A 13795-nucleotide genomic window follows, 5' to 3' on the forward strand; every position below is an offset into this window, starting at 1 on the left:
AAGTCAGTAAGAAATCATTTTATTGAAATACTTAAAACAAAACAGACTCATAAACCTCTACATCTTTATAAACTGTCCATGTTGTGTTTTTATATCTTTTCCCCCCCAAACAACAGAGAAGTTAGAAACTTGAGTTATTATACAACATTGGATTAAAAGCGACATGCTTCCCAAAAAATCCACCTTAAAATGAACCTTAAAGTGCAAATTTTGCATTTAAATGATAAAATGATTTTATGTACTAATAAATATTGTATGTACATTTGCACAGATGCTGTTAAGCAATCTCCCCTTTGCACAGAGCAAAGGGCAGATAGAGTAGTGTAGTATTTATTTATTTTTTGGCATGTATGAGAGTAGTCCATAAAGTATCCTGCTTTCTCATTTTCCGGAAGCTTTTAAGCTTCTGTCCCCGTCCAGCCAGTAATCTTCAGTCTGCATCTCTGTGAGTCGAGAAACGGTTCTCTGGAAGGCAAACTTCTCCTCCTCGCCGCTGAAGATGGACAGACTGCTGGCTTCGTCCTGTAACGGAGGGAAACGTTTACTGAGTGAAAACAGGCGACGCTTTAGAGAAATACAAGAATATCAGTGGAGAAATGTGACTTTTCAGTGAAGTTTGGGGCACTAAATTTTGATTTTGGCCACATAATTTAAAAAGCAGCAAGAAAAGGAGTAGATTTAATGCTGGTCCAATCAGAAAAGCAAAACGTTATTTTCAACTTTCAGAACATTGTAGACAGACGGAAAATGACAGAGTTACTCAATTTTTTACAGAATCACCAGCAAAATCTATAATTTGATTCAGATATAAAACTACAATTTAAAAAAATTGTAGTTTTATAACTTCTTACAAAAAAATTGAAAAAATGTATCAAGAAATGTTCAGATATGAATGCATAATTTCAGTTTGGAAAAGGAAGAGATTTGGTTACACTTAAACCGTAAAAACTAACTTTTACTCATTAAACAGAAGTAAGAAACCAAACAGGATTTTCAAGCTAAATAAAAGTTAGGACACTGGGTCTCTAAAAAAATCATGCTCTTTTTGAAACTGCCTTCAGGAAGTCATCACAAGCTCAAAAGAGTTGATTTTACATACATACTTTAAGAAATCATTTGCTTAAAACAAACCCCTATCTCCTGCTGAAACACTACTAGTGAGTTAGCTTTGTTTTATTTCAAGTTCATTCACATATTTCCACTAGAAACTCGACTCTTTGGATCTGCACTTCTGTTTCCTGACGTTTTTCTAAGCCCGTGTGAGTGACAGCCTCTTTCACTGCTGATGTTTTTCTGTCCCGACAGCACAGACTGTTCATGGAAAACAGGTTCAGTAGTAAAACGGATTCCCGCTCTCACCCTTTTCAGCCCCAAGTCATCCATCAGAATGTGGCTCTCGTCGTGTCTGTGATCCCCGTCGTGAACGAAAATCTCCTCCAGGGGGCGTTCGGCGAGTATCACCACACGAACCTGAGCCGACAGAAGACTCCATGTTTGCGTCTCGCTCTATGGGCCTGGAGGGCGAACGAGCGGCGGCGGCGACGTACCTTGTGGTCGTAGAGAGCGTCCACGAGCGTTATGAGCCGCCTGGCCTGAGTTTTCTTGTTGAGCGTCAGCAGAGGAATGTGTCGGATGAAGACCGTGTCAAACAGGCTGGATATTTCCAGGTAGTCGCTGGCCCCTAGAGGCTGAAAGAGAGATTTTTGGGTTTCAAAATAGTACAGCAAAAAAAAATTAAACTTGTTTCATCTTAGATTTAAGAAGAGCATGAAAACTAATTTTTACTCAAAAACCTTTAATAGAAAACAAATGTTTAATTTTCATAAGATAGTCACTTAAAACTGTGTTTTTCAAAGTGCACTGCAAAAACACAAAATCTTACCAAGTAGTTTTTGTCTAGTTTCTAGTGCAAATATCTTGAAATACGACAAATCTAACTTAAAAACAACTTTTCAGCAATAAATAGGGGCTTGTTTTAAGTCAATAACTCCTTAATATTGATGAAAAAGTTCTTGTTCCATTGGCAGATTATTTCACTTATAACAAGATTTTTTTCCCAGGTTTTTAGTGAAATAATCTGACAAATTTAACCACTGCTTTTTCATCAATATTAAGAAAGTATTAACTTAAAACAAGCCCTTATATGTTGCTAAGAAATTACTTGTTAATTAGTTTTCTCTTACTTCAAGTATATCAAGATATTTGAAACTCGACCAAATACTTGGTAATATTTTGTTTTGTTTTTTTGCAGTGTGAGGTTCTCTGTGTTTATGGACACATGCTGAATGCATGACCCCTGTCAGGTCAAACAATATCAACCTTAAAAATGCGAAACAAACAGACTCACTCTGTCGCACAGCTCCTCAAACGTACAGTCTGCGATCGTCCCGCAGGCTTTGTTCAGACGGACCTTCCGGTTGTGAACGTTTAAAACTCGCGGCCGAGTAACTAAACATTTTAAAAAATACAAGCGTTAGCCGTGCGCCACAGCAGCAGACATTGGCAGGTGTAGAGCTCAGCACTCACTGTCGTTCTGTTTAAAAGCCAACTCGTCGAACATTTTGTCCAGCGCTGCCTCGGCGTCGGGTTCACTGGAGCTACACAGAATGAAAGAATCGCTAAAAGACAGAAAAGCAGCGTTGGCGCTGGGTTTTCGTCAAGCCGAGCGTGACTTACAGGAAGTAAAGTTTCCCCGCAGAAGGTCTGTTCTGTTTGCGGTAGTCGATCCCCGAATCGAGGCGAAGAGTTTGGCAATATTTCTGCGGGTGGCCAAAGAGATGTTTCACCTTTAAAAGGGCCGTCTGCGCACAGCTGGGAGGCGGGTTCAATTTGTTTTAACTTACCTGCAACACCGCGATAAAAGGCACAAAGTTGACTCTCTGCAGGCCGTTTTTATACAAATCTGATGGAACATAACGGGTTTAAAAATGTTAGCTGCAGCTTTTGAGAAATATTAGATAAATGAATCAGTTTTAAACAGAAACAGACCCAAATCCTGTTCTTATCACCAAGAACCGCCTGAATATTTTCCTTCATTTTTTTCCCATCCGAGTCCAAAAGTGTTTGATGTGTTTCTTTTAATGATGTCAAAAAACTCTTAAAGTTTTGGGTCTACAGTGGTTTCATCTTCCCTTTCTTACAAATTATAATTATAAAAATGATCCCTCTGCTGGTTTAATTAGAATTATTGCCTTGGTAAATGTGCCAAGCTACAATTTTACCAGTAGAATAATATTAGAGTGACACAAGACCTACAATCTTTAATTTTGGTTGTTTTGGGGAGGAAAAACTTCCAATAATGTTTTTTAAAATTTAATCGATCGGTTTCTTCTTATCCAGACAAAAACTACAAAAAATATGCAGTTTTGAGCAAATGTACTAAAAACCTCACTAATGACCTTCAGGTGGACGGTTGGATGTCGCCACAACAACAACGCCGTTCAGAAACAGATTTTCAAAAAGCTGCTTTAGGATCATGGCATCGGCGATATCTGTGACCTGGAATGAAAGTTAGCAACAAAAGTAATTTTAAAAGCGTGAATAAACAGGTGGGGGTTCCGTTTCTTTAAGAAGGTCATCCAAAGCACCTGGAACTCATCGAAGCAAAGCAGACAGGCCTCCTCGCTGATCTCCTCAGCAACCGGAGCGATGGGGTCGTAAGATTTGGCCATTTTCCCTGCTTTCCTTTTGGGCATGCTCTGCTTCAACCGATGGATTCCTGAAACCAAACAGCGACAATTAGGTGCAAAAAAAATAATTAAAAATTAAAAGTTGGGGAAGTTTTCACATCCCTGTGTGAGTTTTCCCAAAATGAACTTCTGTCTCTCGATAGAGGAGGAGCATGTTGTTTTTGTCGATGCATTCAGAGATAATTTCTTCTTCCATTATTCTGAACTGAACCAAAGCGTTGTGACCTCAGAACCAGACAAACCACTCACTTTTATGCACGTCCAACATAAAACCGTGGAAATGGACCCTCTTTTTCCTCTCCGTCTCCACATGTGAGTAAAACATGTCCATCACCATCGTCTTCCCTGTGCCTGAAACAAAAAAAACAAAAACATAACAGTTAGGATTGTACGAATAAATAAAAACGCATTAAAGCCAGATGATCAGGCTTCATGCTTCAGTTCTCTTACCGACGTCGCCGTGGATGTAGCAGCCTTGAGGGGGCTTTGGTTTGGAGAAAAACTGGAGAACACACACACACACACACAAATCAGTGACAAGATTCTGACCAGTTTGAGTTAGGAAGATTTTTCGTCATGTAAAAAAGTAATTGAAAGCAGTTTCATGAACAAGCAGAGGCTGCTTTCTTCTCTTTTTACCATTAGTGAAGCATTTGAAATATTTTTGTTCAATTCAAATTCAAAGCTATTTTATTGGTCCCATAAGGAAATTTAAGACGTTCAATAAATTCCAAAGTTAAAAGCAAAGTTTAAATAAACTCAATAATGATGGAAGAGAAAAACAAAAAAAAATCCTTAAACGGATCAGACGTTAAAAAAAACAACCCTAAAAATACTGAAGCACTGTATTTTTCAAGATCTTGAATGGGAGGAAGAAAAAATGAGAAAAGTTTGCATATATATTCAGTGGGAAGAAAAAAAACCCAACATTAACATTTTTTTCCCCAACAAAATCTCTGGCGACACAATTGTCGGCAAAGATGGTAAAACTCCGTTTGCGGTAGTCGATCCCTGAATCGACTACCTGAGTTCTGTCCTTTTTCCAGTAGGACAGAACACAGTTTTCTCCTGTGACGTTTCGCAAGGTTGCATCTTACAGAGAGACAGATCTTTGACTAAACCTGTCCACAGTCCTCTGTCTTCTCTTCTGCTGTTTTCTCTTTAGGTCATCTTATATGTTTTCTGTAGGATTTACAGAAAATCCTACTGGTAGCCAAGAACAAAAAAATCTGAAATTTTGTTTCTGGTTAAAGATTTTTGTGTTGATATGGTCATTTTTTTAGGATAACTATTCTGCTCAAACACACAATTATGGCCTATGCCCTATTTTTACATAAAATCTCATATTTCAGACTTTAAGATGACATTTGATCAATTATTAGTTTATGATGATGTGTACTTAAATATTTTTAAGATTTTTTGTTCTTTTACCAGTTTCCAAATTACATAAAATAATAATAATAATAATAATAATAATAATAATAATAATAATAATATTTCAGATTATAATCTCTAAATTTTGAGAGAAAAATAAAGTCAGATTTCTTTTTTTTCAGTGGCTCTAATCCTATTTTGTATGATAGACAATACAGCAGAGGGAGAAATCACACAATGATAGGTAAAAACCGTGAACCAGAACAACACTTCAACAAATGACACAAAACAAACACATTGCATGAACTCAAAAAGTGAACAATGTAATCAAATAGCAGCACATCTGTATGGACACCAATACAACCAATAACATTAAACGTTCTATCTAAATATGTCTTTACAAAGACAATGCAACAATCAGCTGCCGCACTGTGTGCAGTTACACAGAAAATTCTGTTCACTAACAAACATTTTTGGCACATTTGGCAACCCGTACTTTTAACCCTTACACTTCAGAAAACGTACGTACAATGTTTTTCTGCTTTAACTCGTAAGAATACGCGGCTTTTTAGTGGTCACATAAAAATGAGGACATGTATGTTAATGTTTACCCTCGACATGATGGATGTGGGTCTATTGGTGTATCCTCTCAGCGTTTTGTGCAGCTCGTCCAGCTTCTGCAGTACCGCTCTCTGGTGCTCGTCCTCCCGCAGGCTCCCGGCTCGGATCAGCCCGCTGTAGTGATCCAAAGGACCGCTGAACCCGGCGGCGGTCACACCGCTCTCCACCTCCAGCGCCGTCGCCGCCTGGCCAGCTGTCACCGAGTAACCTGACAGACATCACACCGAAAACAAAAAAAAAAGGTACGTCACTTTATTGTTTCCCTCTTCAAAAGTCAGAGCTGTGATTATAAAAGCGAGCAAATTTTAGAAGGTAACTCATTTGATAGCTGAGAAAGTGTAAAAAAAATAAAAAAAAACACTATTTCTTTGTGTAAAACAACAATAACCATACAATTAACAAGTCAAATGACACATTTATAGATATTTTTAATAAAAGAAGCACTAATTATATTAAAACACCCAACTAATTCGCCTCACCTCGCCTGTAGAGCTCTGTTAGGCATTTTAAAATCTTTCTAGAACAAAACTGCTCTTTAAAAACGCACTTTATTCCCACCCAGGCTGACGGTGACATCTTCACAGAGAGCGGCATGTAGGCTGACATCTTGGTGTCAAAGGTCATCTGCGAAACTTTATTATCACAGCAATACCGAACAGAAGAACAGTGAGGAGTTTCTGTTAAATCCTGCAGGGGGCGACAGATCTCTAACTTTGAGTTTTTACATTTTAGAAAACATTCGACGTTTTCTGTTGCTGTTTTTATGCGACAAAATATTTGAATGCATTTATTTTTAGTTAGCGGTATCAGATGTTAAAAAGGAAAAGACAGGATATTATTTGAAGAAAGTTTGGAAAATTATTTGGCCTTTTTCTTCTACTTCACAAAATAGGTTAATAAAATAGATAAAACTTTGTTTTGAAGGTGACGAACTTTGAAACATTTTTCTCCCTCGTACAATGTGACAATTAAAAAAAAAAAAAAACAACTTGTACGGGCTTTACAAACGTATAAATACATTTGTAAGGCCCTGCACATAAAAGTTATGCTAGGAAAAACATGGATAACACAGTTATTTCTGGAATGTATATTGATACAACTGAAATAATCTTTCAGAAGTTTTTTTTTTTTTTTATAGTTGCTACATTACTGGTCTTTTAAATATGTATTTTAGTTAATTTTAAATAATTACTGAAAGCATTTCCAATTGTTTTATTTTTTTATTTCTTTCTCAAACTGAAGTTAATTAGATGGTTTTGATAGATGTTTTTGGAGGTTTTCCCACAACTTCCTTCATTGCACAGTCATTGTTTTATAATGCAGTAAAGAAAAACACTACCTGATACCATTCGGATAGCTAAAACCACTATATATTTCAAGCATTTTCATCTTTTGTTCTTCATAAAACATCTATAAAATGATAATAATAACATTAACATGCCAGTGATTACCCTATAAACCTCTGCAGCCTTTAATCCATAACAACATTGTAACTCAAAGGAACAAAAAGGAGAAACTATCATCTCTGCACTGAGCCAGAGTCGCTGATAAAAACATGGCAGACAACCGGCAGGGCTTACAGGCTTGTTGTCATGACAACAGAGGCCACCCTCCTCTTCTCCCTTCATGTCTCTTTAATGCATGCACACACACATACACACACATATTGTCATTCGCTCACTGTCTGTCAGTGTCTGCTCTACACACACACACACACACACACACACATGCGTACAGTATTACAGTGGAATCCGCCTTGCTTTCATATAGGCGCTCTGCTATTGGAGGCAGGGAGGAGAGCCAGCAGCAGCAGCAGCAGCAGCAGCAGCAGCAGCAGCAGCAGCAGCAGCAGCCCGGAGCGCGGGGATACTCCACATCTCCACATCTGCTTCGGATGGTGAGTGCAGCCGACGGATCGATTCCTCGTTTGTTTACATGCCTCGTCTTTCACGCCGATCTCCTCACATTAAGATGTTTTGAGCACGAGAGCAGCCGGCTCATTGTTTCTGGTTGTATGCCCTGCTGCAGGGGGGAAAAAGATTAACCACAGTCCTTATCTGTTTATTTTGTTGGTTGTTTTTTGATGGAGTTTTTTTTTTTTCCCCCTCTCCTCTGTTTCTTCTTCTTTTAACACCAGGGTAGACGCTGTCATCTTAATGGTAATTCATAGCCGGGTAGCCATAGTGAAGTCAATTTCACCCCCCCTTTCCTCTTGCTCCCTCCCTCTCCCTCTCTCTCTCTCTCTGTCAGTGCTGAATGCATTAGTCTAATGAGATGTCTGCAGCCTGTGTGCCGAGCAGCAGCAGCAGCAGCAGCAGCAGCAGCAGCAGCAGCAGTGTGTTCACCAAAAGGGGAGACGAGGAGAAACCGCATGCAGAAAAAAAACCCCCAAAAACAACCTAGATGGCTTCTCCTGCATTGTGAGGGATTTAGCTGTTTGTCACCTTTAGGCCTGTTGGATATAAAACAAACGCTCTCTGCTGCTGGGCTTTCACAGTAGAGGACAGCAGGTAATAGTGACTCCCCCTCTTCCCCTATCAGGTTTATTTATGTGTTATCAGTGCAGGATGGAGGCGGTGTTCCCTTACAGGTCGTCCATGGCTTCTCTTTGTGTTGTTTAACTATGGCAGAGCTAAGTGCTTCTCCTGAGAGTGTTTATACTGGTCAGATGTTGCTGCAATCCACGCTTCCTTTTCCAACCCAGCCCGCTTCTAATTGATGCTAATGCTGCGACTTGTAGTATCCAGGATCAATGTGCAAGCAAAGTGCAGGTCTGAAAGGCTCTTTTTTTTTATCCCCCCTTCTTCTTCTTCTTCTTCTTCATTTTTGTCTGCAGCTCCAGATGAGTGTACTTGCTGCAGCGGCACAGAAGTCAGACAGCAGCAGCAGCAGCAACGGTGACATGCAGTCGGCCGCAGTGGCTCCCTCCTTCATCCCCAGCCAGCCGGGGAAGATACCGGGCAGGAAGAGGGGCAGGCCCCCTCTCCGCAGCGTGGCCAAGATGGATTTCCCCAACCGGTACCCCGAGTCCCTGCCGCCGCTCAAAGTGCCGAAGAAGAGGGGGAGAAAGCCGGGCTTCAAGGTCAGCCAGATGGGGAGGAAGCAGAGGATTGATTGGACTGTGCTGGGTGGGCGATTAAAAATGGATGTGAGCACAGGGAGCTGGAAACACAGACTGGGGCGCATTTCTGATTTGGCTGATATGTTTCTTTTTTCTTGTTGTTTTTTGTTTATTTTTAACTATGAATGAAAAGAAAAAAAAACCCTCAGATATTAACATTGGCAAAATGGTGTTTTGATGAGCTCTGATTGGGCTATCAGCCAATCAAATGCTGAAAAATCTGAACTGTTCTTCCCGTTAATTGATTTGTGATATTTTATTTGTATTTTTTTTTACCATATGACCAAAAAACAAAACACTCCAGTCATATGATACATCCTATATCCAGAAACCCACAGTCCTTACACCCATCCTGAGGGATGTTATTACAAAAACAACAAATTTAACAGCAGAAATCTGTTTTGTTTTGGCCTTTATTTTGAATATGTAAATGATAGATAGCTTTCTACTTGTTACGAAATAACATAAATGTCATAATATCAAGTAAAACTTAAGGAAATACAATAACTATAGAACAACCTGGGAAAATATTCAGAAGGAGTGAGAAGAATCGTAGCTTACTGTTGGCTTAATTACTTAAATACAAGATTTACTTAAAAAATGTTCAACTTTGGATTTTAAGGGTTAGGGTTTGTTTTGGTTTTGTTTTGTTTTTTTTTTAAAAAAAGAAAAGTAAATTAATAAATCACTCATGAAAATAAAAAAATACACATTTTATTAATGGTGAGAAAAAAGTCAATCCAGTCAGTAGACAGGGTTTAATTTTCAATCTGATTGACAGAAGCTCAAACAAATCTGTTTAAGCTTCAAATTCAACTATTTATCTTTTCCAACTCTGCGGTAAAGTCAAAGTAAATCTCTGATTTATGAAAATGTGTCTCTGTTTATTTAAACAGAAATTCAACAGAACTGCGTAAAAGTATAAAGTGTGAAACAAAAAGCATCTAACAAAAACGAGTTGTAAAATTTCTTCATATTTTGTTTTATTTATTCCACTTACTTCTGAGTTTAGAGCAGCAGCTCTACTTCCCTCCTGTCCTGCCCTCAACTTAAAAGCTGCATCACATGAGTTTAAAGAAATTTCTCCGTCGTGCCTGATGTTAGCATGTGCTTATTTTAAATGAAAATGATCACTTTCTTCTTTGATCTCCAATTTTGACTTCCAATGATTCACTTCCTGCTAAAGAGCCCCCTGGTGGTTGAAGAAAAATCCACAGAAAAGCCGCACCGGGCTATAGGCCGCGTGGTGCAAAACGTGGGGAAAAAGTAGCGACTTATATTCCGAAAAATATGGTAATTCTTGGAACCTTTGAAAATATTTGACCTTTTGACCTCTTTGTTCTGTAAGGAACCTGTTTTTGCCAGAGTGCAAAAAACCAACAATAAAATCTGATGATGAACGTTTAACTGAGGGGAAGTCAGCGGCATTTTGCTCGTAGCCAGCTGCTGATCTTTGCCGACACTGAGGCATCACGTCACGCTGTGGGGTGCGTCTTCCTCTTGCTACTCAAATTTAAATGACTTGAAAGCACAGAAATTGTCTGACCAGAAATTCACAAGTTAAACTTGTGAAACCCCAGCTTACCTTGTTAGTGTTACCACCGCGTAAAACGTAACATCTGGGAGATTTTTATTTTTATTTTTTTGCAGCAGACACGTTATTGTTCCAACTTTAGAGGAGCAACTCTTAAAAAAGCTCTCTGATAATTAACCTCCTGCTGCGTGATTAAAAAGCATTGTGAAACTTTTTCTTCTACAGCTCAAACCGCGGATGGTGATGACCCCTCTGGCTATTTCTCCACCCAGCAGCACGCCAGAGCCTGATATGAGCTCCATCCCTCAGGACGCTGCCACCATCCCCCATTCTGCCACAGCCCAGGTGCTAACAGGTAAAAATGAAAAAAAAAATTTAAATAGCACCTTGTAGAAGTTTACATATAATTTGAAGTTTTTCTTGTTCAAAAACCTCTTAACCACAAACCTTAACGTTTTTAGTTGGATTTTATCTGGCTGACCAGATAAAATCTGGAAATATCTAAAATGAAATAAGTAAAAAGGGTCTTTTAAGGATGCAAACAAGTTATCGACTTACGATTAATTGTCGATTAATGGTATATTGGATTAAAATGAGTTCCAATCGATTGTCTAATAAAGTCCACTTATGCCTTCTTTTGACTTGTAGTTTGGTTGCAATCCAGAAGAGGGTGCTGCTGGTCATCCTTAACCAGAGCCAGTTGACACAGAAACAAAGATGGCGGGGCCATTACCAGAAATGGCAAAGAGAAGACAGACTCCAGTGTGGGATGCAAAATGAACTTTATGTGGTTCTGTTCTGAAATATAAACACTCAACAAGCTCTTTAAGTTTCATGATATACATGTTTTTTAAACCTACCTTTATGATATGGAAAGACAGTCAACTGTCTTTACATGAGAGAAATCTTTGGTTTTTAAGAGATAGCCGCTTCTCAGTCATTCGTTACTCAACTTTAGATCAACTCATGACTTGATAACTTACTAATGCCTTTTCCAGGGTTCCCTTCATACCCGACCTCAAGAGATTTAAAAAAAACACCCAAACTTGTCAGAAAAACCATCTCTCCTCTGCTTCAGTTTGCATCTACATCAACAAGCAGGCCAACACGGGGCCCAACCTGGACAGGAAGAAGATCCAGCAGCTTCCCGATCACTTCGGACCCGACCGGCCGTCCGTAGTGCTCCAGCAGGCCGTCCAGGGCTGCATCGACAGCGCCTTCCAGCAAAAAACCGTGTTCACTCTCCTCACGCAAGGCTACGGAGGAGAAAAAATATCAGGTGCTGTACCAAGACCTCGACCAGGTGTTGTTCTCTGCTTGTTTACTTAACTTTTTATTTATTTCTTTGCACTTAAATTGAGATTGGGTTGAGAGGAGAGAAAACCCCCCGGCCCCTCGGTAGAGGTTTAATAATCCGATTTGTGAGAAATAAAGTGTAAACTGGTGTCGTTTTGCGCTTCCAGCCACATTTGATGGGAAGCAGCATCTTTTGAGCCTCCCTGTGGTGAACAGCATCGACTATGTGCTTCGTTTCCTCAAGAAGCTCTGTCGCAGCCTGCACTGTGAAAACCTCTTCAGCGATCAGCCCATTAGCCAGCGCAGCGGTGGATCCTATCACTCAGACGGTATCGCTTTAGCCTCCAAGAGTCAGATACACCAAACTCGCTCTGATTCTGTCTTGACGTGGCTCTGTCTTGGCACTAGCTGAGACGTCTGTGGCCGACGACTATCATGGAGACCAGTCGGAAGGCAAGCGCTACTCCGTCGACCACGGCGATTCCGCCTTCGGCTCCATAAGCTCGTCCTACTCCTCCAAGTCCTCCTACGGGTTTCGCTCTTCGCAGCAGTTCTCCGGCGGCTCGGGCTCCGTGAGCATGTGCAGGCAGCCGGCCTCTGGCCCCAGCATGTTCCCGGACGGCAACAGGACGGGTGAGAGACTGCCCCAACACAAACCTGTCCTGGGGTTTGACCTTTGTTCCGCCGACAGGAGTAAAAACTCCTCACTCTGTTCTCTCAGGAGGATATAATGCGTCTCCAGAATCCCAGGAATCCAAAGCTCCGGCCAATAAGGACCCGACCACGTGGTCTGTGGAGGACGTGGTTTGGTTCATCAGAGATGCAGATCCCCAGGCTCTGGGCCCCCATGCAGACATCTTCAGGAAGCATGTGAGTCGGATGTGTGTGCAGCGACATGAACTCTTAGTTGTGTGACTGTCACAGCTCTGACAAGAACTTTGAAGACCTTTAGATTGAGCTGAAATGATGGTTTCATCCTACAGATGAGGTTTCTGAGGCTGTCACATGATCCCATGTTTAAGACCCATAAGTCATAATTTTAAATAATATATTTATGTATTTTCCAGGCCAGGGTACCATTTTATAGCACAAATAACAAGAAGCTGTCACCTTCAGTTGATATAAAAATGTTCTGTACTTAAAATATAACTTTACAGAGATCTGACTTCTAAATTTGATGCCTTGAAATTGGGCCTCTGTCCCTTTAAGAAGCTGCTGCTCTTTCCAACACTCCGCCTTTAGGAAGTCATCAAAACACTGCTCCTCCATTATGCCGTTTACAACCGTTCTCCTGAAAAGTACAAACTTTAGCATCTCAAAGTGGTTGCCATGGGAGATTCGAGGATTTCTCAAAAATGCATAAAAGAATCCAGGCAAAACTGCAGGTATGTTTTCAATGAGGGAAAATGTCCAAGCCTGATCGCCGTATTTTAGAGTTCGGTGGCAAAACTGTTTGGTTCACCTTTTAGTCTTTAAAGATCCAACACACTCTGTTTCGATTTGCCTTCAAGCACCTGCAGTAGAGAGGAAACCCAACATTTATAGCAAGATTACTGTTTTCACGGTCAACAGTTTGGTTCGAAATGCTAATGGAAGAATCCAGTTACAGGAGAGAGAGATTTACAACCAATCACATGATGACCTTCCCAAGAGTACCACTGGTTCACTGCTTCAGTTAAACTCCCCACAATCCTTTGCTGCCTCACTGTCAGTGTCACATGACGAAACAAAAACCACATGACCACCCTGCTCTCCTGCACCTCCCGAAACAAATGTCAAGAACATGGAAATCAATACTGGTTGTTAAAATAGGCCCACTTTTTTTTATCGGACCGATAAATAAAACGTTTTCTTTTACCAAAACGCAAACGAAAAAGACGATTATTGGCCAATACCGATGTTAGTGCCGATATTTCATCCGATTGTGATATATTTTGTTTTTCCAAATTTGTTTTTTGTAAAGTTGAAAAAATAGCTCCCCGATTAAGGAAATCATACATTTATGCCTGATTGGTCGTTTGATTCATAACTATTAAGTATCCATCCTTAACTCCTTACAGTTGTTTTTGTGAGTCCAGGAGGAAAACCTCACTGATTTCCACATATGCATCAAGTCGATGCAGTGGCTCTGTGGAAGTGTAACGTCACGGCCAGGTTGAG

The 13795-nt window shown here is 40.1% G+C and overlaps 2 protein-coding genes across 4 annotated transcripts in view; one reads left to right on the top strand and one right to left on the bottom strand.

Moving 5' to 3' along the window:
- afg1la (AFG1 like ATPase a) overlaps positions 1–13795 on the bottom strand; it is a 27816-nt gene continuing 14021 nt past the window's right edge. The window contains exons 1-13 of one of the 2 annotated variants that reach the window (XM_044143709.1): positions 6164–6323; positions 5675–5892; positions 4140–4191; positions 3939–4040; positions 3588–3718; positions 3399–3498; positions 2844–2902; positions 2677–2759; positions 2527–2597; positions 2348–2448; positions 1548–1688; positions 1360–1470; positions 1–522 (exon numbers count right to left, since the gene is read on the bottom strand). In XM_044143709.1, coding sequence (XP_043999644.1) covers positions 382–522; positions 1360–1470; positions 1548–1688; positions 2348–2448; positions 2527–2597; positions 2677–2759; positions 2844–2902; positions 3399–3498; positions 3588–3718; positions 3939–4040; positions 4140–4191; positions 5675–5892; positions 6164–6308 — 1455 coding nt within the window. In that variant the 5' untranslated portion in view covers positions 6309–6323 and the 3' untranslated portion in view covers positions 1–381. Of the gene's footprint in view, positions 523–1359; positions 1471–1547; positions 1689–2347; positions 2449–2526; positions 2598–2676; positions 2760–2843; positions 2903–3398; positions 3499–3587; positions 3719–3938; positions 4041–4139; positions 4192–5674; positions 5893–6163; positions 6324–13795 lie in introns of those variants that run through there. The other variant, XM_044143710.1, reaches the window with a different exon arrangement.
- Positions 5748–13795, top strand: part of LOC122846644 (sex comb on midleg-like protein 4) — a 10442-nt gene continuing 2394 nt past the window's right edge. The window contains exons 1-8 of one of the 2 annotated variants that reach the window (XM_044143711.1): positions 5748–5926; positions 7455–7581; positions 8521–8766; positions 10565–10694; positions 11418–11618; positions 11803–11964; positions 12044–12268; positions 12357–12505. In XM_044143711.1, the coding sequence (XP_043999646.1) occupies positions 7579–7581; positions 8521–8766; positions 10565–10694; positions 11418–11618; positions 11803–11964; positions 12044–12268; positions 12357–12505 (1116 nt within the window). In that variant the 5' untranslated portion in view covers positions 5748–5926; positions 7455–7578. Of the gene's footprint in view, positions 5927–7454; positions 7582–8027; positions 8195–8520; positions 8767–10564; positions 10695–11417; positions 11619–11802; positions 11965–12043; positions 12269–12356; positions 12506–13795 lie in introns of those variants that run through there. The other variant, XM_044143712.1, reaches the window with a different exon arrangement.

Source organism: Gambusia affinis, linkage group LG16, assembly GCF_019740435.1.
Source record: "Gambusia affinis linkage group LG16, SWU_Gaff_1.0, whole genome shotgun sequence".
Taxonomy (NCBI): Eukaryota; Metazoa; Chordata; class Actinopteri; order Cyprinodontiformes; family Poeciliidae; genus Gambusia; species Gambusia affinis.